The sequence below is a fragment of the Aristolochia californica genome, unplaced genomic scaffold (assembly GCF_029961685.1).
Source record: "Aristolochia californica isolate CCGP_79_NKW_82.1479 unplaced genomic scaffold, dmAriCali1.0.hap1 SCAF_9, whole genome shotgun sequence".
Taxonomy (NCBI): domain Eukaryota; kingdom Viridiplantae; phylum Streptophyta; class Magnoliopsida; order Piperales; family Aristolochiaceae; genus Aristolochia; species Aristolochia californica.
Window position 1 is genome coordinate 29,129,866 of NW_027182290.1, and position 21,910 is coordinate 29,151,775.

General features: G+C 38.0%; 2 protein-coding genes across 3 annotated transcripts; one reads left to right on the forward strand and one right to left on the reverse strand.

The window, feature by feature from the left end:
• Nucleotides 1-416: 416 nt before the first annotated feature.
• Nucleotides 417-6,365, forward strand: LOC137940360 (nicotinamide adenine dinucleotide transporter 1, chloroplastic-like). Of its 2 annotated transcripts, XM_068785386.1 has the most exons (10): nt 417-462; nt 720-883; nt 1,086-1,181; nt 2,617-2,723; nt 3,999-4,047; nt 4,254-4,366; nt 5,236-5,330; nt 5,525-5,613; nt 5,699-5,793; nt 5,891-6,365. In XM_068785386.1, exons 2-10 carry the CDS (start codon nt 814-816, stop codon nt 6,284-6,286), a joined length of 1,110 nt encoding a protein of 369 aa, XP_068641487.1. In that variant the 5' UTR covers nt 417-462; nt 720-813; the 3' UTR covers nt 6,287-6,365. The 2 variants fall into 2 exon arrangements, with proteins under 2 accessions (XP_068641487.1, XP_068641486.1); XM_068785385.1 differs by lacking the exon at nt 417-462 and having other exon boundaries at nt 506-883.
• Nucleotides 6,297-10,206, reverse strand: LOC137940361 (uncharacterized). Its single transcript, XM_068785387.1, has 6 exons — nt 10,133-10,206; nt 9,346-10,040; nt 8,238-8,274; nt 7,863-8,099; nt 7,649-7,696; nt 6,297-6,932 (listed from the first exon to the last, which is right to left on the reverse strand). Exons 2-6 carry the CDS (start codon nt 9,645-9,647, stop codon nt 6,528-6,530), a joined length of 1,029 nt encoding a protein of 342 aa, XP_068641488.1. The 5' UTR covers nt 9,648-10,040; nt 10,133-10,206; the 3' UTR covers nt 6,297-6,527.
• Nucleotides 10,207-21,910: the final 11,704 nt, after the last annotated feature.

The following is a 21,910-nucleotide window of genomic DNA, read 5'->3' on the forward strand; positions in this document are numbered from 1 at the left end:
CAAACCAAGTAGGAGTAGACGCAAAACGTTTGTGGTAAGGGGGCCAAAGTGACAATAAATAATAACAATATGGTACAATCGCAAAACAAAATCTAGGGCAAATTTTTTCTGATGATTTCTTATTATCTCATTTTCAAGGGTCCAATTCCTGTTGAACTCTAATCGATCAACTGAGTTGATCCGCTGCAAATGAGTCCGAGTTAGATACCGCATTCGAGCCGTTGGTGTGTCGGCTGACTCGAACCAACTATCCTTATGAACTTATTCCTACTGTTCTCTCTAAATGAAATCCAATGACTCCGAAGTAAGTAGGCCTTCTTCCAAGAAAGGCCCGATACCAGCTCGTGGCATCAATGTCAATTTCTCCATAAACGTGTCCTGGAAAACAATTGCCTCGTGTACCAGACAGAAATGAGAAAGAAAGAACCGCTGAGAGAAATTGCAGAGGTTCTTTATAAAACGGTGATCTCCTCTTCTGAATTCGTCCCTCTACTTCGGTTCTGTCTTCAGTCTTCTCATCCCGTTAGACAAGTTAACAGACTCAAGAAGTTTACCGGGTATTACAGCCGTTGAATACCCGGCAAGAAATAGGGACATTGAACGAAAAAGAACGACCCATTTGCTTCCTCCTCCCTCACTTTGAAGTTTGAATGAAAATTCTTAGTTCTCTGATTTATTCTCTACCTCCTCTCTATTTATGCAACGATTGATTGCATCAGGTCAAGCAACTCCATTTTCTCTCAAACGAACTTGAAAATTCGACTGCACGCCCCCTTCTCCTGCTAAAAGTTGCCTTGCTTGGATTCACAAAATATGAGCGGAAATTGGCAAGGTCCGAGCAGGAGAGAGCTGTTTTGCAACGCCGGTGCCGGTGCAGCTTCAGGTTCGAAATGGAGTATTGACTCATTTCCTTGCATTTCGTAGAGCTGAATATGTGATTAGTTCTAGTGTTTTAAATTAGGATTCCATTCTTTTCCTGTTTTTATTTTTGTGCATCTCGGACTTTGTGTTTCCCTTTAGCATGAAATTTGAAAATTTTCTTCATCCTTCTGTTTCTTTTCCATTCTCACGAATGTGAACATCAGGAGCAATTGCTGCAACTTTTGTTTGCCCTTTGGATGTGATCAAGACGAGACTTCAGGTTCATGGGCTGAGACATATGCCCAAATCTGGTGGCGGAGGTACGGCGATCTTCTTTCAGTTCTATTTTGCATTCTGTGATGGGCTAAGCCAAGTGAACTTTATTTTAGTTGTGATTACTTATGCTGGCGTGGGATTTCTTATCTTTCTCTGGAGTTTCTCGTAATTTAAGACCTCTGGTTGTATCGTGCTGGAACTGCCACCCACTGGAAACATACCATACAATGGACACTTTTTCTTTTTTAAGTTGATTACACACCAGTTACATCCCTTTCTCCGATGAAGCTTGAACCCAGGACATCACACTAGAAATTCGCCAGCCACTGATCCAAAACTCACATAAAGGACGTTTTTTATTAGTTGCAATGAACCACTTGAATGTTTGACCTTGATAGTCTTGACTGAAGGAGTTGGCATTTGGTACCTGAAAATATGCTAATTGTATCATAAAAAAGTAAGGATTGTAACTCTCTGATCAAATAATACTCCGACGGAGTTTTGGGACTCGTGTTCAAATAAAGGTATTGGATATGTTAATTTCTAGAGTTCTGTTCTCTGTGGGACCTCATTGCGGAATTATTGGTAGCCTAAAGTTTATTTGTTGGACTTTAGGTTAGGATACTGCAATTCTGTACTGAGCAGAAAGGCCCTGACAGGCTTAGGAAGACATTACTATTAAAATACTCAATCTTAACTGAATCTAATGTCTACCTGGATAGTTTGATAACCTTGGTCGAACCTGATGGCTCAATTGATTCCCATATTTAGAGGTACAGTAAATACATGCACATCATATTAAGTGAGAATGTAAAATTTATTCATTTATCAATAAATAAGGATACCCAAGAGGAGAATTTTGATTATTGAAATTCAAAATGTTGAGATTTAAGCTTTGCAATGCTGGAATAGTTTGGTTATGAAACTTTTGCGGCAGTAATTGGCATGCATAACTGAACATTAATATTTTGAGTATTCTACTATTTCTTACAATTCCCTTCTTCTTTTTTTAAAAAGTAAACACTTGCTTCAATAATTGGCATGCATAACTGAACATTAATATTTTGGATATTGTACTATTTCTTACAATTCCCCTGTTCTTGTTTTAAAATGTAAACATTTACTGCAATAATTGGCATGCATATCTGAACATTAATATTTTGAGTATTCTACTATTTCTTACAATTCCCCAGTTCTTCTTTTAAAAAGAAAGATCTAAATTACATGTTTTAGATATATAGCTGTTTGTGGTCACCCTCCCTTGAATTACTTTGCACATTATTATTTATGAACCTTTGTTTTTTTGTGTGTGTGTGTGTGTGCGGTGGTGGTGGTGGTGGTGCTGGTGCTGGTGCTGGTGCTGGTGGTGGGGGGGGGGGAGAGAGAGGGATTACTTATTATTTTACAAATTTGATATTAAGTTTGAGCTCTTTAGCTCTTATTCTAAAGCGGGTAGGCTAATTGTTACCTGTCTTGCAGGTGGTCTTATTATCACTAGTCTTGAACAAATAATAAAAAATGAAGGTATTAAGGGATTGTATCGTGGTCTTTCTCCAACGATATTGGCTCTTGTCCCAAATTGGGCGGTGAGTTATGTTTCGTTTGTTATGATTTTGTGTGAGTAGTAGCTTGGTCTTTCCAGTTGTTGTTATCAAAAAATTTTTTTGTTATTACTGGTATGAATAGTAGCTCAGTCTTTTTGAGTTGTTGTTAACATGTAAACAGTGGAAATATGAGTTGTTTTGGGAGGAAAGGTGGAAAGTCTAGTTTTCTTCTTGGCCAGTCCTGCTAATACCAATTTTTTATAGTTGGTTTTTCTCATGCGATCTTCTACAGCATCTTGTTTCCTATGTGGTTATTTGAATGTAACACTAGCATTCTGTGTTAATAGCTTTATTTCCAGTAACAAATCAATCTTTACCATCTGAAGTGGGCATTTTTTCTCTTTTTCTCTGCCAACAGTAGTCCAAAGTGTGACTGACTATAATAAACGAGGAATCTTTAAATTCTTGAAACTGGTTTTGAGAACTTTATTTATGGGCTGATTGGCCCCCTTACTTTAGTTTATGGTTGGTTTATCATTAAAAATATCTTGGGCTTAAGTACAAATTTTTACTTTATTTCCATAGATTCCTTCTTTGATGTTGTTGGAGGAGATAGGAGAGAAAAAGGTTTTGCTCCTATACTACAGAGTCAAAACCCGTAAGACGTCTTTTGTTGACCATGCCACTTCAGCTCTGTTTATATGGACTGAAAAATCCACAATCATTGCAGTGTGGTAGTCTTTTTGCTCGTCTCTGTCTTTTTTCTCTAGAATCCTCCCAGTCCCCTATTCATTAGCTAGCATGCTAACTCTACCCTCAGTTCAGTACATAAAAACTACGCAAAGTGGTTGCTTCAGCTACTAGAAGTAAAGTTATCACTTGACATCATTGACCAGAAGTACTCCACAATTGGAGATAGTAATTTGATCATTTGTGCTTTTCAATCACAATTCTGGCAATGGATTTTAGGTATGGAAGTTGAAAAGAAGCAGCTGAAAAGTAATTTTTTTTGTTGTTTCGTTTTTTTTTTTTTTTTGTGTTTTTTTAATGTGCTGATGCATGAAGAATGATAAAAATGTTAAAAGTGTATGTCATCATGATGATGCTGAAAGCTAATCAAGGTATCTCGTAGTCTATTGCAACAGGTAAATCAAATTCCTGCATTTGGCCTTTGTGGCTTCATTTTATTTCCATTCAAGTGTGGTTCCAAATAGGTGTCACTCATGGGCTCAGGCTTCCATAGTATTACTCCTGCCCCATATCATGCATATTCTAGAATCACTATTCTATTCATGACCACTTAGCTTCATAATGCAGGTTTATTTCACTGTTTATGAGCATCTAAAGGGGCTATTTGTCTCCAATGGTTAGTAGCTCTTTCCTTTGACCCTTCTGGTATTGTTTCCTTTTCAGTCAAATGGTTTGTTTGTCTCTCCTTTTCTTTGAATTTTGCAAGTGTATGTGTTTCCAACTTAAGCTAGTTATAATTGAAATCTCTACCCATTCAGATCCCTGAAACTTTTTGTATAGTTTCACTAGATTTGTCATAAATAATTTAGTATTTTGATGCAGCTCATGGGAATCACCAACCTCAACTTGGAGCACATCTGATTTCTGCTTCAGGTGCTGGAGCTGCAACAGCCATTGTGACCAATCCTTTATGGGTTGTCAAGACTAGACTCCAAGTATGTTTGACGCTTTTTATTTTTATTTTTTGAATGTTGATTACACATGCACATTAGACCTGTTTCCCCATGTCAAGACTTGAAGCCAAGACCTCACGCTAGAACCCCCCTATGTGGCCATCGAGCCAAAGGCCCAATCCACATGTCTTGATGCTATATCTGTAGACAATTTTCTAACTTGTTTCTTTCATAGTTTGTCTTGGACATTTTGGCTGAGGCTCCTTCCTCCTGTCTATGTTTAAGGTTTTCACAACATTTTTCTCATCAAATGGATGTGCTCTATTTTGTGATCTTAACATTCATCAAAATAATAGAAAATCAGACTGCCAACCCTAAACTTTGATCTTGCTGTTGGTCTTGGACATATCATACTCTTTTCTTTCTCACTAAGGTATGGAAAAAAAAACTGTATACAGCTTATAGTACCCGTAGTCTCCAAAAGCTGTCGCATTAACAGGATGGTACAGTGCAGAAGAAAGAAAAGTCCAATGAAATGTAGCTACAGACCTTTTTACCTGTGGCAATCCTATTCATTTGGGTATGTCAGTAGCAGTGCTGCTGAACATATATAGGATTAACAACACTTTGAGCGCAAATAATCTTAATTTAACAGTAGTTGGTGTCTTCTTGAGGAGGTTCATAATTTTAATACTTTCTTATGTGGGAAATAGTCTTTGCATAATATGTTGCTCAATTTTTGGACATTTTGTATGTTATCTGACTGACTCACTATGGTGTGCACTTTTTTTTCTTTCAATTTTTAGAATAAACTGTTGGTGTGCACAGTTGAAAGTTACAGGATCCTGATTTGTCTTGTAGACTGAAGAGTGACTTCTTACTGTGTCTAATGGCATAATTATTTCCCTCAGACGCAAGGAATGAGAACAGGTGTTGTTCCTTATACTAGCATATTATCTGCCTTAAGAAGGATTGCACATGAAGAAGGCATCAGGGGATTATACAGGTTAGAGTTCTCTCTCGCTTTATAGGTGGATGCAGGCTAAGATGTGACTTAGTTGCTAAAACCCAAAAATTGGTTCAACCCTGCTTAAAGGAAGTCATGTACATAAGCTTAGCATTGTTTAGGGGATACTTTTCTCTATTAACTTAACTGATTGCATATTGCTGTTGCTAATGCCATTTTACTGTGGTCGACAGTGGCCTTTTGCCTGCCTTGGCTGGGGTGAGCCATGTGGCTGTTCAGTTTCCAGCATACGAAATGATCAAATCTTACTTGGCAAAAAGGGGTATTGAAATAAACTTTTACCCTGCTAATCTTTCTGTAAACTTTTTTTATCTTCAATCGTTACTGATCCAAAACAACTTGCTCAGATAATACAACAGTTGATAAGCTTGGCGCCGGAAACGTTGCTATTGCATCCTCACTGTCAAAGATACTTGCCTCCACATTGACTTACCCCCATGAGGTGCTGTTGGGCTCATGTGTAGACCCGAGCATCATGTAGTTGTTTCAATTTTTTTTTTTTTCTTGGGGTCAATTAACAGTAGTTTCTGCTGTATCAGGTCGTACGATCGAGGCTTCAAGAGCAAGGCCAAGCCCGCCATGCTGAAATCCGCTATCTAGGAGTTGTGGACTGCATTAAGAAGGTTTTTCAGCAAGAAGGGATTCATGGTTTCTACCGGGGTTGTGCCACAAACCTAATTAGAACCACTCCTGCTGCTGTGATTACATTTACCAGTTACGAAATGATTCATAGATTTCTGCAGCGTGTTTTGCATCCAGAACTAGAAGAGCATTCACAAAACCACCCAGACTCTAGCAGGTCTAATTGTGAAAAACAGAATGGCAACAGTAAAGGAGAAGACGGAGATGTTGTCACTGGACAATCACAACTCAGCACTAATATGACAAGCTCTTTGGATTTAGGAACCACAGAACAGATACCAGCAAGTAATTGAAAGTCCTATCTTGGTGTTTTTTCAAATTTAATATGGAGTGAATAAAAGATGGAATTTTTATGCTATTCTTCTGTTCAGAAATTATTTCATATCGAGGCGCCATTGCAGTCTCAGTTTTCTATTGTTCACATAGTATAAAAGCTCCCAGGAAAGAGAGAATATAGAATAAAGCACATCTTGTAATCAAATACTTTGGTAGATAAATGAAAAAGAGCAAGTTCCAGATTATGGGATCCGACAGTCACCAAGCAATGTATTTTCTTCTTCTATGCCGACTGTCACCATTATCAGTACTCATCCGTGAATTCTCAGGCGGATCCACCAACTTTGATTTCTCAAGTTGACCATCCAAACTGTTTCTCGGCTTCTCGGGAGGGTCAGAGCCCACTGGATCTTTATCCGTGGTTCTAAAATCTGTTGGTTTACTTTGATTATCAGAAGTAGAAGTTGGTTTGCTCAAACTATTTTTCACCACCTTTGATTTACTAACACTGGACACAAATTTCTTCAAATGTTTTATATACGCAGGGTAAAGCTCGAGATTGCTGTGCCCACCCCCAAGTATCCAAAGAGGATCGTACTTTTCCTTGCAGAGCTCCCATAGTTGCTTCCCATGGGAGTAATCAACAATTTCATCTGCTGTTCCCTGAAGGGGATAAAAGAGAAACAAACAAAGAAAGAGAAATAAATACGTACTGGGTAAGTTAAACATCATCTCTGCAAAATCAATGTGTTAAAGCTTTTGAAATCTTAAATTAAAATCCTTTGGTCTTGAATCATGTTTTAGCATAAAAGTTTTACCCTGCAAACTACACTTAGAGATGGAGGCTTCTACAACTAAAGATCATAAGCCACCAACAGACAGCATTCAATGCAGCAAGTCTACAGTAAACATCTAAACAACACTCATTCCCTTGTTATACAAAGAGAAAATTGTAAAAAAACTCAATTTTATTCTCTGCAGGCTGGATAACAAAGTATTTTCTGGCTCCAAAATTTTCTACAATATTGAGCTAAGGTGGATTTATTTCAATTCTTCCCCTTTAAGAGCCTTATGTCAAACATTAAGGGTCTGTTTGGAACCCGTGGAAAAGAAAAGAAACGGAGAATTCGACCATTATTATTCCCAAAAATAGTTAGTGAAAATGAGAATTTGATCATTATTTAATTTTCACTAATTATTTTTAGGAATAATAATGGTCAAATTCTCTTTTTCTTTTTCCTTTTTCATGGGGTTCTAAACAGAACCTAAAGGTGTCACAAGCTGATACTGACCAAAAATAAACAAGTTTTTAAAGGAGTTACTTGCCAAAAAAACTAAAAACCATAAAGGCAAAATGGAGTTGCAGGAGAATCACTTACGTGAATAACTAGGACTGGACAATTTAGCAGACCAATTTTGTCAATATTCTGGGAACAGGATAAGGAAAAAAGAGAGTCAACCACCAGTGGAGAATTGCATGAAAAGAATATTCTCCAACATTTTTTGCTCAGACACCAAAAAGAAACGCAAGGGTTTTGGTCACTGAATCATGCAAGATAATGGAAATATAAATTAGTCTTGAAACACAAGTACCTTATAAATGTCAAACCACATTGATCGCTTGACTGGATAAAGTACTCTTAAACCAGAGAGAATGGGGCTATGTAAGACCGCAGCTCTCAAGTTTGGCAGGTGTGAAGCAAGATCAACTGTAGGGCCACTTCCAACAGACTGACCATATAAGATTATCTCCTCCTCTCTAACCCCATACTGTTCTCTTAGGCATTTATATGCTGCTTCAATGTCTGCATATGTATTGTGTTCACTGGGCTGTTAAAGGAGAAAAAACTAGTCACATATTATGAAAAAAAAAAAAAAAAAGCTTTTAATTTCATTCAAAAGTTTGAAGGTTTTTAGACAAAACAGCTCTCATAGTATTATCAGAAAACCAAGAATCAAGAATCCCACCTTCCCTGTAGATTGTCCATACCCAGAATAGTCGTACCTGGCAAAAAGAATTCCCATTCAGAATAATGTTTTCCATAAATGTGAACAGAGTTCTTATAAAGGATTCAAGTGCTAGAAAAGATCTGATTGTCATTGTTGAAATTTCTATTATATTGAGGTTGCAATCTGGGTCAACCTGCTTCAGTTGCAGCAAACTTGGCAGGAGGAGAACAGGCAATTACAATAGAACTTGGATTTCTGACCAAATTCTCAGGCCTGGCCTGAACCCAACAAAATAGAAGGATCGTAGTGACATGATTGAAGGGTAAAAAGACTATGATTATAACCAGACCAAAATCCTGACAATTTTTCCTTACCACAAATTTCATTTGTCTCACCAGGAAACAGAAAGATTCTGCAATCACAGCATAGATACCATATACATCTCTGCCAAGGAACATGTCTGAGAAAGATTCAATCACAGAATAGATACCATAAGCTACAAATAGCACATAAGCTTCCTCAAAAGTATCCCTGCCAAGGAACTTGTCCGAGAAAAATCCAATCACTTCTTGTTTTACCATTTTAGCTACCATCTATAACGTTCTTGATCTTGCAATATCGATGGTGGCGGTTAAGTAGAACATCTGTGATGTTGTGAACGACATGTCCCTAGTCCATTTGTGCTCCTAATCCAAAACCAGTAAACTCATGCACCATAAAATTAATTCTGTTACTGCCAGAGATGGCTGTTTCAAAGAGAAGCCAGAGAGCTCACTTTTCCTCTCTTAGTATTCTGATTTTCTTCTTTAGTGAAAACATGGACCTGGATTAAAGGAAGAGCTCTCACTTTTCTCTTCATTTTATTCTTCATCCTTTCAAGTCACAATTCAGCGAGAAGATGATTTTAGTGCAAACTAACGAAAGCCAAGTCCAGGGCAAGGAATTGGAGTTAGTTTCACATTAAATATCAGCTCAGGAAAGTGAGATTCTTCCAGTATAATTTGAGTAATTTTGACAAAATAATGACGGCAAATTAAATGTTAACTAATGAATTTACTTTAGCTGAGATGAATTATATCGGGAATAACTCAGAAGTAGGAAAAGAGAAGTAAAAGCCAGTAAATACCCCATCAAATTAACTCGGAGATGATGGCTCAATTCAGCGAAGAGGTCAAACATCTGACCCAAATCAGCAGCATTCCCGTGAGAGTAGAGAAGGGTGGCCGTGGCTTTGGGGTTTTTAATATACACAGCAACGATATCTTGGCCTCGACGAGTCTGGAGCTTCAAAATGTCCACGTCACCGCGGGTGGGAATCTCCGGTATTGAGTATATCTTCAGCTCATCGTCGTAATTAAGAGTGTACGAAGGAGGAGACGGCGGGAAGAATGCGAATTTTGCGGCGATCGACGAAGTGACTCCGCCCATTTCATCGGCTTCGAACTCACATCGCGAACTTGCAGTAGAATTCGTTCTCAGATAAATAAACTAATAAAGAAGAGCGAGATTAAATTCGCAGAAACAGGCCAAGAGATTGAGGTGGAGATAGCTTTGATGGGATTGAGAATTATCTGCTATGTCGGGGGAAATCAATCGGGAGTTTTGGAGGGAGAAGGAGAGGCACAACACGGTGAATTTTATTGCTGGAAGACGGTTTTACAGGAAGAAATGGAGAGGCCAGCGACCATGGTGGTTTATTGACATAAAAATCCCGTAAATCCGAGTAATTGTGTTAAATTTACTGGCACTTTGTTGAGACACTACATGTGGGAACGAAACCAGTGGGCCATCGCCATTGTTATAGCCTATTGGAGCTGATGCCTGATGCGAGGATGCATATTAGTATATTACCCCCAGACCAGCAATTGCTTTGATATAAAAAAATCCCATATGGGACAACGAAAACTAATTACCTGCTGTTGCTCCGCTAAATATCTTCTTCTCCCCCAATCCAGTCTATCTTCGGGCAATTATACTTCATTAATGGAAACACCTCTGAAATGAAATATAACTACGGCATGGTTCGCTCCATGGACTAGGAATTGGGACGGCGAAGACTTCGTGCATTAACTGTGTATGGCGAGCTCGCCAACCCCAACACTAAACGACAGAAATATGACTGGCCATGGGTCTCAAAGACCAAGAAGCAACAGTTGTCCCATGAACCGACGGAACCGTGAGGAGTGAGGCCAAGGTAGGTGAAGCTCCTTCCCCCTTTTTTTCCATCCAATGACTATCACTGTCGAGCTCTGGATGCTTCTCTCCATGACTGCAACGGATTAACCTAAGCACTATGCCTCAAAGCAATCACATGGTTATTCGGAACAAAAAAGAAACATCTATGATAGGTAATTGACAGTTGGAATCCAAAGCTTAGCACAGCGTCGAGACTGAAATATCGGCGTCTTATAAAGTTCTCATACTTAGTCTGCAAGTTCAAGGATCCAAGTTGCGACAAAACTGGCTTGATGGAGTTACCGAAGGACATCGAATTTGAAGAAGGTGCGTCAAGCGATCAGAATCTGTAGCTTCGTCTTTGTTGCAGTGACGTAACTGGATACGGATAACTCTTGTCCAATTAACGCAAAGCTCACCGCAATTCACTCGTTCATGCGAGTGGGAGAAAACGAAAGAGAAGGAAAGGTGATGTAAACCGGTTAGGATAGAGTCGCCTCCAGAAAAAAGGGGACGGACATAACATCATAGGACCAACATTTGTCAGGTTAAAGTCAGTGACGACCAGGAATTTGGACCAGATTTCTACGTTTTTCCCACAAGAGAGCTGCCACTGATATCGACTAAGCTTATGAAAGTTAGCTGTCGTTCTTTGTCAGATACATGTATTTTGTTACGAAAGCTTACAAAATACAAAATATATGTTTAACACACACACACACACACACACACACACACACACACACACACACACCACACACACACCTTTAACCCTTCCTCCTCTTAATAAGAATACATAATGTTCTTGTGAATTATGGCCAATACCAGGTATATAAGTAGTGATTTCAAATCTAGAGGTTAATAGTACTATGTAAGGCCGAGTTTGGTTTTTTTTGAGGGGATAGTGGAAAAGTTGACAAATAAGCCACCATTACTGGCACTCTACATAAACGAACATGAGATTTTCACCTCATATTGCTCCTCGTTCAATTCTTTCGAAGTAATTGGGTCATTTTCTTTGTTCGAGAATCTAGTATTAGGTTGGCCACATTGAAAAGATGAATAGGACCTATTTGTCCATATAAATGGGTCTTATTCAATTTTTTCATGTAATTAGAGAGAACCAACTCTAATACTAGTAGTTACTAGCAAATCTGAACCCCAAATGTCATGGTCATTTAAAGAGTAAAAGAATAGTAATTATTATTATTTAGTTATTTATATCTATTACTATAATTAGGATACTTTTTAAATGCAATGCAATTAAATGTTGTGTTTCTAAATAATTCAAATCCAATATATAACTAGTAGTTTAATGAAATGGGGGAGAGTTTATAGAAGGCCTCAACCTTCATCCTTTGTTTCACATTGAAAGAAAGAGAAAGGTGGATAGCCTTTCTTATCCTCACTAGAAGTGAATGGGACGAGAGGATGGGTATTTTTTTACCATAGAGAAATAATGAAAGAAACTCTCTGATGTGCTTGATTATGTTGTCCAAAAGAAACATACACTTGGCCATTTACTTGGTTAGGCTTGAATCGAATGAGGGTTCCTTCAAAGTGAACTTTGAATGTTGGTCATCTTTGAATTGATATGTGTGCTAGTGGCACAATTCCAACTTGATGTGCCCCATAGAGACTCTTGGATGTCAACCAAGACTTTGTCCTACTGTGTTGAACCTTTCAATTCCATTATCAAGAGAGGAGAAGAAGAGAGAGAGTGAATTGAAAGAGAGAAGAAGGAACTTCGAAGTAGACAAGATAAGGAGAGGAGCTCGACTGAAAGATAGGGTGTGGAGAGATTAGGGTTTTGAGAAAAGCTCTAATCCTCCCCTTAACCTTTATATGTTGACTTAAAGTTAAAACATTACATAGATACCATTTTAACTTGAGGTTGGAAATAAAGACTAAAAACATAAGAAAAATTATAGGTATGTCACTCTTATTCTTCTCATCTTCTAACATACCCCCTCAAATTGGTATAAAAACATCATAAACTCCTTGCTTGGAGCATCCAATGTTCAATGTCTTTGAAGTAACAAGCTTTATGAATATGTCAGCAACTTGACCTTCAAATGAAACATACTCAAGGCTTATGATACTGGTTTGTTCTAACAAAGTGCTAATTAACCTTGATGTGCTTTTTCTTCTTATGTGAAGACAATATGGATGGTTGCTTGGTTATCACAATGAAGTTTCATTGGAGTTTTTTTTTTTTGTTGATTTTCAGGGCCCCGTGGATTTAGTTCATGGAGAAAAAAAGAGAGAAACCCATTGGGAGAAAACAGGAGGAAGAAGAGGTTATGGACTTGATCCAAACCCTTCCCTATAAGGTATATTTATAGGTATCAAAACTACCAATATTAAAAGTATGCCCTTCACCCTAATAAGAGTAAAAAGAGACAAGAAATTTAATCCAATTACATTAGTGTCACCCTAATTACATCATATATTCCAACAGTCCCCCTCAAGCTGGGAGGTAATAGTAGTGATCCCAGCTTGAACCAAATAACATACATGTAGTAATAAACTCCTCCATCACTGTTTTCTAACCCAGGCACCGACTCTCAAAGGTAGAAATGGGTGATAAGTGGGTAATGCCTGTCATTCACAAGACGACAATAAAAGACCCATGGATACATATAGATATAAGGACCAGTAGAAACCCCTATGGGTTCCAATACAAAATTATCTGCAGGCATTGGAGAAGATGTGGATATAAAAAAATGTTGAATTTATGATCCCTTTTCCATAATTCCGAGCAAGAGAAAGAAGAAAGAAAAAGAATAAAATGGAAGAAGAGCTCTCAGGTAGAGAGAAGAAAAAATAAAAGAGAAAAGAGAGGTTGTGCCAAGCAAAGAGAGAGAGAGAGAGAGAGAGAGAGAGAGAGAGAATAACTCGAGATTGAGATGTATAACTTGATTAATTCTGAATTACAACACCTCTATTTATTGTAGAGGAGGAGGTAGAGTCCTTATACAATTAGTCTTTCAATCCTAATTACATTCCAACTCTAACTCTCTATGATAAGTCTATTCAAACCAATCTACTAGAAGCCTAATATGAGTTGAACTAGAACTCTTTCTTCATTCACGTGAATATAAAGGAGGAAGCCAGCTCGTGGCCTTATCCTTGTGGGCCCCTCATGATCTTCCAGCTCATCTTGATAAGGTTGATATTTCATGAGATATTTATGGGTCCCACTTAATCTTCAAGTCTTCTATTTCATTTCAACTTGTGCTTCTTAATTCCTTAACTCGTGTTTGCTTGGGTGTGGAATTTTCTTGATGTCCCACATCCTCATGGTGAGTCCCACTAGCTCGAGCACCATGGTGGGTCCCACATTGTAACACCCCCCCTCAAATTGGGAGTGAGAAGACATCATAAATGCCCAACTTACTGCATATGGTAGACATAATCTTGTGAGTGACCAGCTTGGTGAGAATATCGGCAACTTGACTTTGTGATGATATATGTTTCAGAAATAAGAAACTAGCTTGGAACTTTACTCGTATAAAATGGCAATCCACTTCAATATGCTTTGTTCTTTCATGGAAGACTGGATTCGATGTAATGTGTATTGCTTCTTGATTATCACAGTATAGATCTATTGGAGCTTCTTTGTAGAATCCCAATTCAGTGAGAAGAGATCTTATCCATATGAGTTCACTAACAGTGCGTGCCATGGCCTTATATTCTGCTTTTGCACTAGACCGTGCTACTACATTTTACTTTTTTCTTTTCCATGTAACCAAATTTCTTCCAACCATCGTACAAAATCTCGAAGTAGATTTTCAGTCATCCGGGGATCTGGCCCAGTCTGCATCTGAGAATCCTTCGATGTTGAAGTGACCATGGTTTTTATAGAGAAGCCCCCTTCCTGGAGCTCCTTTAAGATATCGTAGTATTCTTTCAAGTGTTTGCCAACGACTAAGTTGTAGGTTGTGCATCTATTGACTTACCACACTTACTGCATATGAAATATCCTGCCTTGTTACACACAGGTAAATAAGTCGTCCCACTAGTCTTTGATATTTTCCAATATCTACATCTTCTCCAGTGCCTCCACATAGTTTTGTATTTGCATCCATAGGAGTGTCTGCTGGTTTGCATCCCATCATTCTTGTCTCCTCTAGTAGATCAAGGGCATACTTCCTTTGGGATAGCACAATTCCATGTCTAGATTATAATACTTCAATACCCAAAAAAGATTTAAGTAGTCTAAGATCCTTTGTCTTGAATTCAGCACATATTTTCTCCTTTGTTTTCTAAATGTCCTCAGAATCACTCCCAGTTAAAATAATATCATCAACATATACAGCCAAAATCACCTTACCTCTTGGTGTATTTTCAATAAATATTAAGTGATCTCTAGAACATCTGTGAAAGCCAACCCGTATGATGGCTTGACTAAATTTCTCAAACTATGCTCGAGGGGACTGATTTAGACCATATAGAGATTTTTTTAGGTGGCATACTGACTCCCCCTCAACCACATACCCAGGTGGTTGCATATAAATTTCTTCTTTAATATCACCATAAGAAATGCATTTTTCACATCAAGTTGATATATCGGCCATGATGAATTGGCCGCCAGAGATAATAATATACGTTCCTAATTCATTTTTGCCACTGGAGAAAAGGTTTCTTTATAATCAATTCCATAGCACTGAGTATAACCTTTCGAAACCAGTTGAGCCTTCAGTTGTGCAATTGACCATCCAGATTATGTTTGACAGTATAAACCCACTTGCAACCAACAGAATTTTTACCTGTGGAAAGAGGAACCAGTGACCATGTATGATTGTCATTAAGGGCCTTCATTTCTTCATCCATTGTTGCCTTCCACCTTGGATGTTGTAGAGCCTCCTGATACAACTGTGGAACAAATATGGAGGAAATAGAAGAAAGAAATTGACAACATAAAGGTGAGAGGCGATGATGAGACACAAAATTTGAAATGGGATGAGAAGTAGAAGGTCTAGTGCATGATCGGGGTTCTTTCCTTATAGCAATAGGACGAGTATCATATTGAGGGCCAAAAATAGCTGGTGATGAAGGACTTACCTCTGTTGGATCTGTTAACTCGATAGGTGTGGTGTCGGCCACTTGGTCTGGGGTTTGAATAATCTCTGTATCACGAGGCACGACCGGTCGATGGGAACCTGGTACTGAGGACAGACTAGGAGCAGAGCTATTAGAGTAAAATGAGGAGTCTTCAAAAAATGTTACATCCCTAGACACAAATAAACGTTGAAGAGTAGGACTATAACAAACATAACCCTTTTGTGTGCATGAGTATCCCACAAAGATACACTTGATAGATTTAGGATCAAGTTTGTTGTGTCTAGGTAATGAATTATGAATAAAACATTGACATCCGAAGACTTTCAAAGGTAATGAAAATTGATCGTCATTTGGTTATATTCTAGAGTAAGGAGATTTATTACCAAGAACGGTAGATGGTAGACGATTTATAAGAAAGCAAGCCGTAAGGACTGCATGAGGCCAATAAAAGTATGGAACTTTCATGGCATATAATAAACCTCGAGCTACCTCAAGAATATGATGATTTTTCCGTTTGGCTACACCATTTTGTTGAGGAGTGTAGGCGCATTGATGTTTGATGGATAATGTCATTTTCTTGACAAAAAGAGTCAAGGTCTTTGGAAATATATTCTTTGGCATTATCAGATCGGAGAATTTTTTTTTCTGACCAAATTGTGTGAGTACCATAGCATGAAATGACTTAAAAATGAATGGTATCTCAGAACGCTCCTTAAATATAAACAACCAAGTTGTACGAGTGAAATCATCAACAAATGTAATAAAATATTTTGCTTGAGAAATATTGGAGACACTCATGGGTCCCCAAAGATCAGTATGAATTAACGAATATGGAGTAACACTTTTGATGTCCCAACTGATTGAGCCATAACTGTGTCTCATTTTTAGTAGTAGAAACCATATTTATTTTCGGCAAGTCCAAGTAGTAAAACCCTCCTTGTTCATGGCTACCACCAATCACCTGCTTCGTTATAAGATCCTTAAAGACACATGAAGTGGGTGAGAAGGTAACAGAGCAATTAAAATATTTTTTCAGCTGACTAACAGATAATAGATTCAAAGTGAAAGTAGTAACGAAAAGAATATCAGTGAGCGGAAGTGATGGGGTGACAGAAATGGAACCTTTCCCTTGGACTTTGGTTTGAGAATCGTCAACTATGGTAACAAACCTATGTGAAAAACTCGGAGATAGAGAATGTAATAAATTTTTCTTACCTATAAGATGCTCGGAGGCTTCTGAGTCAATCATCCAGGATGATGATGAGGCAGAGAGTATACCTAAAGCAATAGTGGCAGCAATAGTTGCGGAAGAACTAGGAGAAGAACCCAGAATTGTCTTCATTTTCTGAAATAGCTCATACTCATCATCAATAAAAAAAATTGTGTTGATTTGGTGGGCTGTTCTTTTTTTGTATCACTTATAAAGGCTTAATTAGCCTTTGTCAATTCTGATTGTCCATTGGCTTATAACATATTTCTTTATAATGGTCATATTGTCCACGGTAAGTGCATGCCCTGTAATAGCAATGATCTATAGTGTGGCCAAAATTTTCACAATGAGTATATTCTTTCCCATCTGTTCTGCCAGCACCAGTCCTTCCACCTCTTCCTCTACCTCCTCTATAACCTCTACCTCTGCCTCGGCCGCAGTCAGATGATGATCCTCTATGGTCGGAATACATAGCAGATGATACATCGGTAGTGGAGAAAGAAGTGTCTGGAATACGTAGTGTTGCGCATACATCATCAAACTTGGGGACATCAGAAGCACTAAAAAGTTGACTATTGGCAAGCTCAAGATGGGGTTTAACATTTGCAAGACAAATAGCAGTAATTAAGGCTTCCTTCTATTTGTCTTTGATAGAAATATTTGTGGTGGAAGGCTGAGCTAACTTCCACTCTTGAAGAAAACCTCTAAAGCAGGCCTAGTACTCATGGATATTCTTTGGAGAATATCATATGGTCTATGTAGAGTTCCGGGCATGAGTACAGTTTAGCACATGTCTCCCAAATTTGTTTAGCAGTGTCAAGATGAATAACATTATTGGAGACATGTTCTTCCATGCTATTGATTAGCCAACTAAAGCATCATTTTTCAACCATTTTTTATAAAAAATATCATCTTCATCAATAGATGGTCCTCGGGTGGTGAGGTGACCAAGTAGGTCTTTTGTTATAAGGAACCTCCGAACCGATGTGGACCAAATCCTAAAATCCGATACCCCACATAAGCGTATGGTGGTGATTCTCAGTATATCACCTTTGATATTCATATTCTCTTTAGCCATGATAGGCCCTTCTTCAAAAAAAATTCTAATAATAACACCAAGTAGTACTTCTTCAATCAACTTGATGTATGGGAAATTTTAGCATTGATGCTAAATTATTATTCTGATGTTTTTCTCTTACACTCCTCATAAGAGACTCCATAGCAATCTTCTATATCAGGGAACTCTTATCCCACGATTTTTTTTTCCAATAATCTGATCATGGACTGGTCTCGGTAAACAGAATTTCCAAACCGACAAAACTGTTTTGATAGCTCCTTCTAGATAGAGAGGCATGCATATCCATAATATAATAGGATGAAAGTATTCACATACTCATCCTTAAATCACCTTTTAAATTAGGAAACCAGTAACATGAAAAGAAAAAAATTGAACACTTATCTCTCGGCTTGTGTTCTTCCTTCATAAAAGAGCCTTCTTTGAGTGGTGTTGATCATTACTTCTTTAGAGCATTCCTTTGACGAGGGATCCTAAATATAATTCTTTTATACCATGTTGAATTTAGGATCCTTTTTCCATAATTTCGAACAAGAGAAAGAAGAAAGAAAAAGAAGAAAAGGGAAGAAGAGCTCTCAGGTAGAGAGAAGAAAAAAGAAAAAAGAAAAAAGAGGTGGTGCCAAGCAAAGAGAGAGAGAGAGAGAGAGAGAGAGAGAGAGTAACTATAGATTGAGATGTGTAACTTGATTAATTTTGAATGACAACACTTCTATTTGTTGTAGAGGAGGAGGTAGAGTCCTTATACAATTAGCCTTTCAATCCTAATTACATTCCAACACTAACTCTCTAAGATAAGTCTATTCAAACCATTCTACTAGAAGCCTAATATGAGTTGAACTAGAATTCTTTCTTCATTCACGTGAATATAAGGGAGGAGGCCAGCTCGTGGCCTTATCTTTGTGGTCCCCTCATGATCTTCTAGCTTATCTTGATAAGGTTGACAACTCATGAGATATTTGTGGGTCCACTTGATCTTCGAGTCTTCTAACTCATTTCAGCTTGTGCTTCTTAATTCCTTAACTCGTGCTTACTTGGGTGAGGACTCTTCTTGATGTCCCACGTCCTCATGTGGGTCCCACCAACTTGAGCACCATGGTGGGTCTCACATTGTAACAAAAAATATCAAAGACTTCTAGGAAAACTTATTTATCTCAGTGAAACAAGGTCGGATATATCATATGCAATAAGTGTGGTGAGTCAATACATGCACACTACAACTTACTCAGTAGCAAGCACTAGAAAGAATATTGTGATATTTGAAAGGAGCTCCAGGAAGAGGGCTTCTCTATAAGAACTATGGTCACTTCATCATAGAAGGCTTATGTTAAGCACCTAGCCAATACTACCCAAAAGACTGACCTGGTAGGTAGAGGAAAGTAAAGTACTTAACCCCAGGACCATAACATCACACCCACCTTCACGAGCCGACGTGCACGACGACCCACTCTAGTTTCTGCTAGGTTGCCCCCTCCACAGAGGACTCTCGCCGCTCAAGACTCTCGTTGGGATTCAAACTCATGACGTAGCGCTTACTTTGATACCAAATGTTAAGCACCTAGCCAATACTACCCAAAAGATCACCTGGTAGGTAGCGGAAAGCCAAGTACTTAACCCTAGGACCATAACAGGTTCTCAGATGCAGACTGGGCCAGATCCCTGGATGACAGAAAATCTACTTCGGGATATTGTACAATGCTTAGAGGGAACTTGATTACATGGAGAAGAAAGAAGCAAAATATAGTTGCAAGGTCTAGTGCAGAAGCAGAATACAGGACCATGGCACACACAGTTGTGAGCTTCTGTGGATCAGATCCCTTCTCACTGAATTGGGATTCTATAAAGATGCCCCTATGGATCTACATTGCGATAATAAGGCGACAATACATATTACCTCAAATCCGGTATTCCATGAAAGGACAAAGCACATTGAGGTAGACTATTATTTCATACAAGAGAAATTCCAAGCCGACATATTATCTCTCAAACATATCTCCTCACAAGGGCAATTTTCAGAAATTCTCACCAAACTAGTCACTCATAAGATCTTGTCCACCATCTGCAGCAAGCTAGGCATTTACGATGTGGGACCCACCATGATCACACAAGCTGGTGAACCCACTATGATCACATGAGGTCATGAGTCATCACATGAGCTGGAATCCTTATCACATGAGTTGGAAGTTTTGGCAATCTTCCTTGATTAATGTAATCGATTTATCTTCCATTGATTTATGTAGATTTGGATAATCATGATTGATGTAACTAGGGATATTAGGGACCCTATCTTATCTCTTAATACGTAATTGAAATAGTATAAATAGGGGTCTTGGTTGAAGGGTTCAATCAAGCTCTCCACTTCTCAACTAGTGAAGAATCTCTCTTTTGCCTAACTTTTTTTCTCTCTCTTCTCTTCTCTCCTCTCTACCTGAGCTCTCTCTCTCTCTCTCTCTCTTTGCTCTTTTTCTTCTCCCTCTCTCATATTTCTCAAGGTTTCAATCATGGGGTCCTAAATTCAACATGGTATCAAAGCATCAAATTTAGGATCCCCACATCAAAAGAATGCTTTAAGAAGTTATGATCAAAACTAATCATAGAATGCTCTTTGTGGAGGAAGATTGAGGTTTGTAAGATAAGTTTTTCATTCTTGTTAATATTACTTCATGCTCTTGGTTTTCAGATCTTTAGAAGATGGTTCGGAGATGATTTTATTTTTGTCTTCATCTTATGAAATTAATGAGATTTATGCATCTCAGATTAGAAGAAGTTTACCTAGGCAATATTGTCGGTTTGCAAGTTCTTGGCTGAAAATCGGTTTATGGTGTGATTCTCTGCATAAAAGTTATAATTTTGTGGGAAAATAGATTTTCCTAATGAAGAAAACTGTTCTTGAGCCTATTATGAGTGGTTTTTTTATCTATTGGATTTCAGAAATCTAATTACTTAGCTTCCATGCTAAGCTTCTCCATTAACCGAGTTGTTTGGAAAACTCTACTCGATTTTGTAATTTTTTGGAGATTTTTTTTAGAACCACGAGTTGGCTGATTGTTCTTGGAAAAACAAGGATAAAATATTATATTTTACATAAAAAGAATCAAGCACAAAGTAAGAAAGGAGGTGGTCCTTTGAAAGTCTAGTTGATGCCAATCCATTTGAAGAAAGATTGATGTTTTTGAAGATCTCACAATATGTTCTTGATTAGGCCTGATTTTATTTGATTTTTGATCAATCATATCTTGCCTAATTCATGAGGAACTGAATCTAAACTGGTTTATCCTAAGCTAGAGTCAAATATATTTTTATAATGATCTTGGAAAGATCTAATTCGGAATTTCTACCTTACCTTACTTGATGTCATGTTTATTGATTGATTTTTGCTATTCTCTACAAGGAAAACTAGAGAATTAATTATAGAAATTTTTGGCCATCAAGTTGACTGGCCCAAGAGGGTTCCCTCCTTGCCTAAAGACTTGATAAGCTTGGGTTCTCCTCCCATCTACCTGAGCTAGCCTTGGCTGCACTTGAATCTCCAAGTCACTTACTTAGGCTACTTCAAATTTGAGTACATTATTACCCTTGGATTGCCTCTTATGGTTGAAGAATACATGGGTAACAAGAATGATATTCTCAAGATATTAAATTTCTTGAGTTGGTCCACATCGGTTCGACGATTCCTTATAACAAGGGATCTACTTGGTCACCTCACCAAACTTGGGCCACCCATTGATGAAGAAGATGTTGCTTATTCTAAGTGGTAAAAAAATGACACTTTGGTAATTAGTTGGCTAATCAACGGTGTTGAATTTATGGAAAACAGAAAAACTTTACTGGTTGTAATCAGAGGACATGAACCCCTATTTATAATAGAGAAAAGTAGTAGAGTCCAATTACAATTAAATTACCCTTGTCCCAATTATACCCAAAATCTAACACTTTAAGATAAGTCCTAGCATAATTAAATAACTCAGTATAAATAGAAGACTAACATAACTAAAACACCTTTAAACTGAAACTCTTATATGAGGCCTGTTTTCATAATAATTTTGGCTCGATAAGACTTCTTATTGTGAGAATCATGTAAGCATCTTCCATATTTGCTCTTCAACACTCCCCCTCAGGGTGGAGTCTATAACTTCAGCTTGCAATAAAAATAATTCTTGGTCTTCA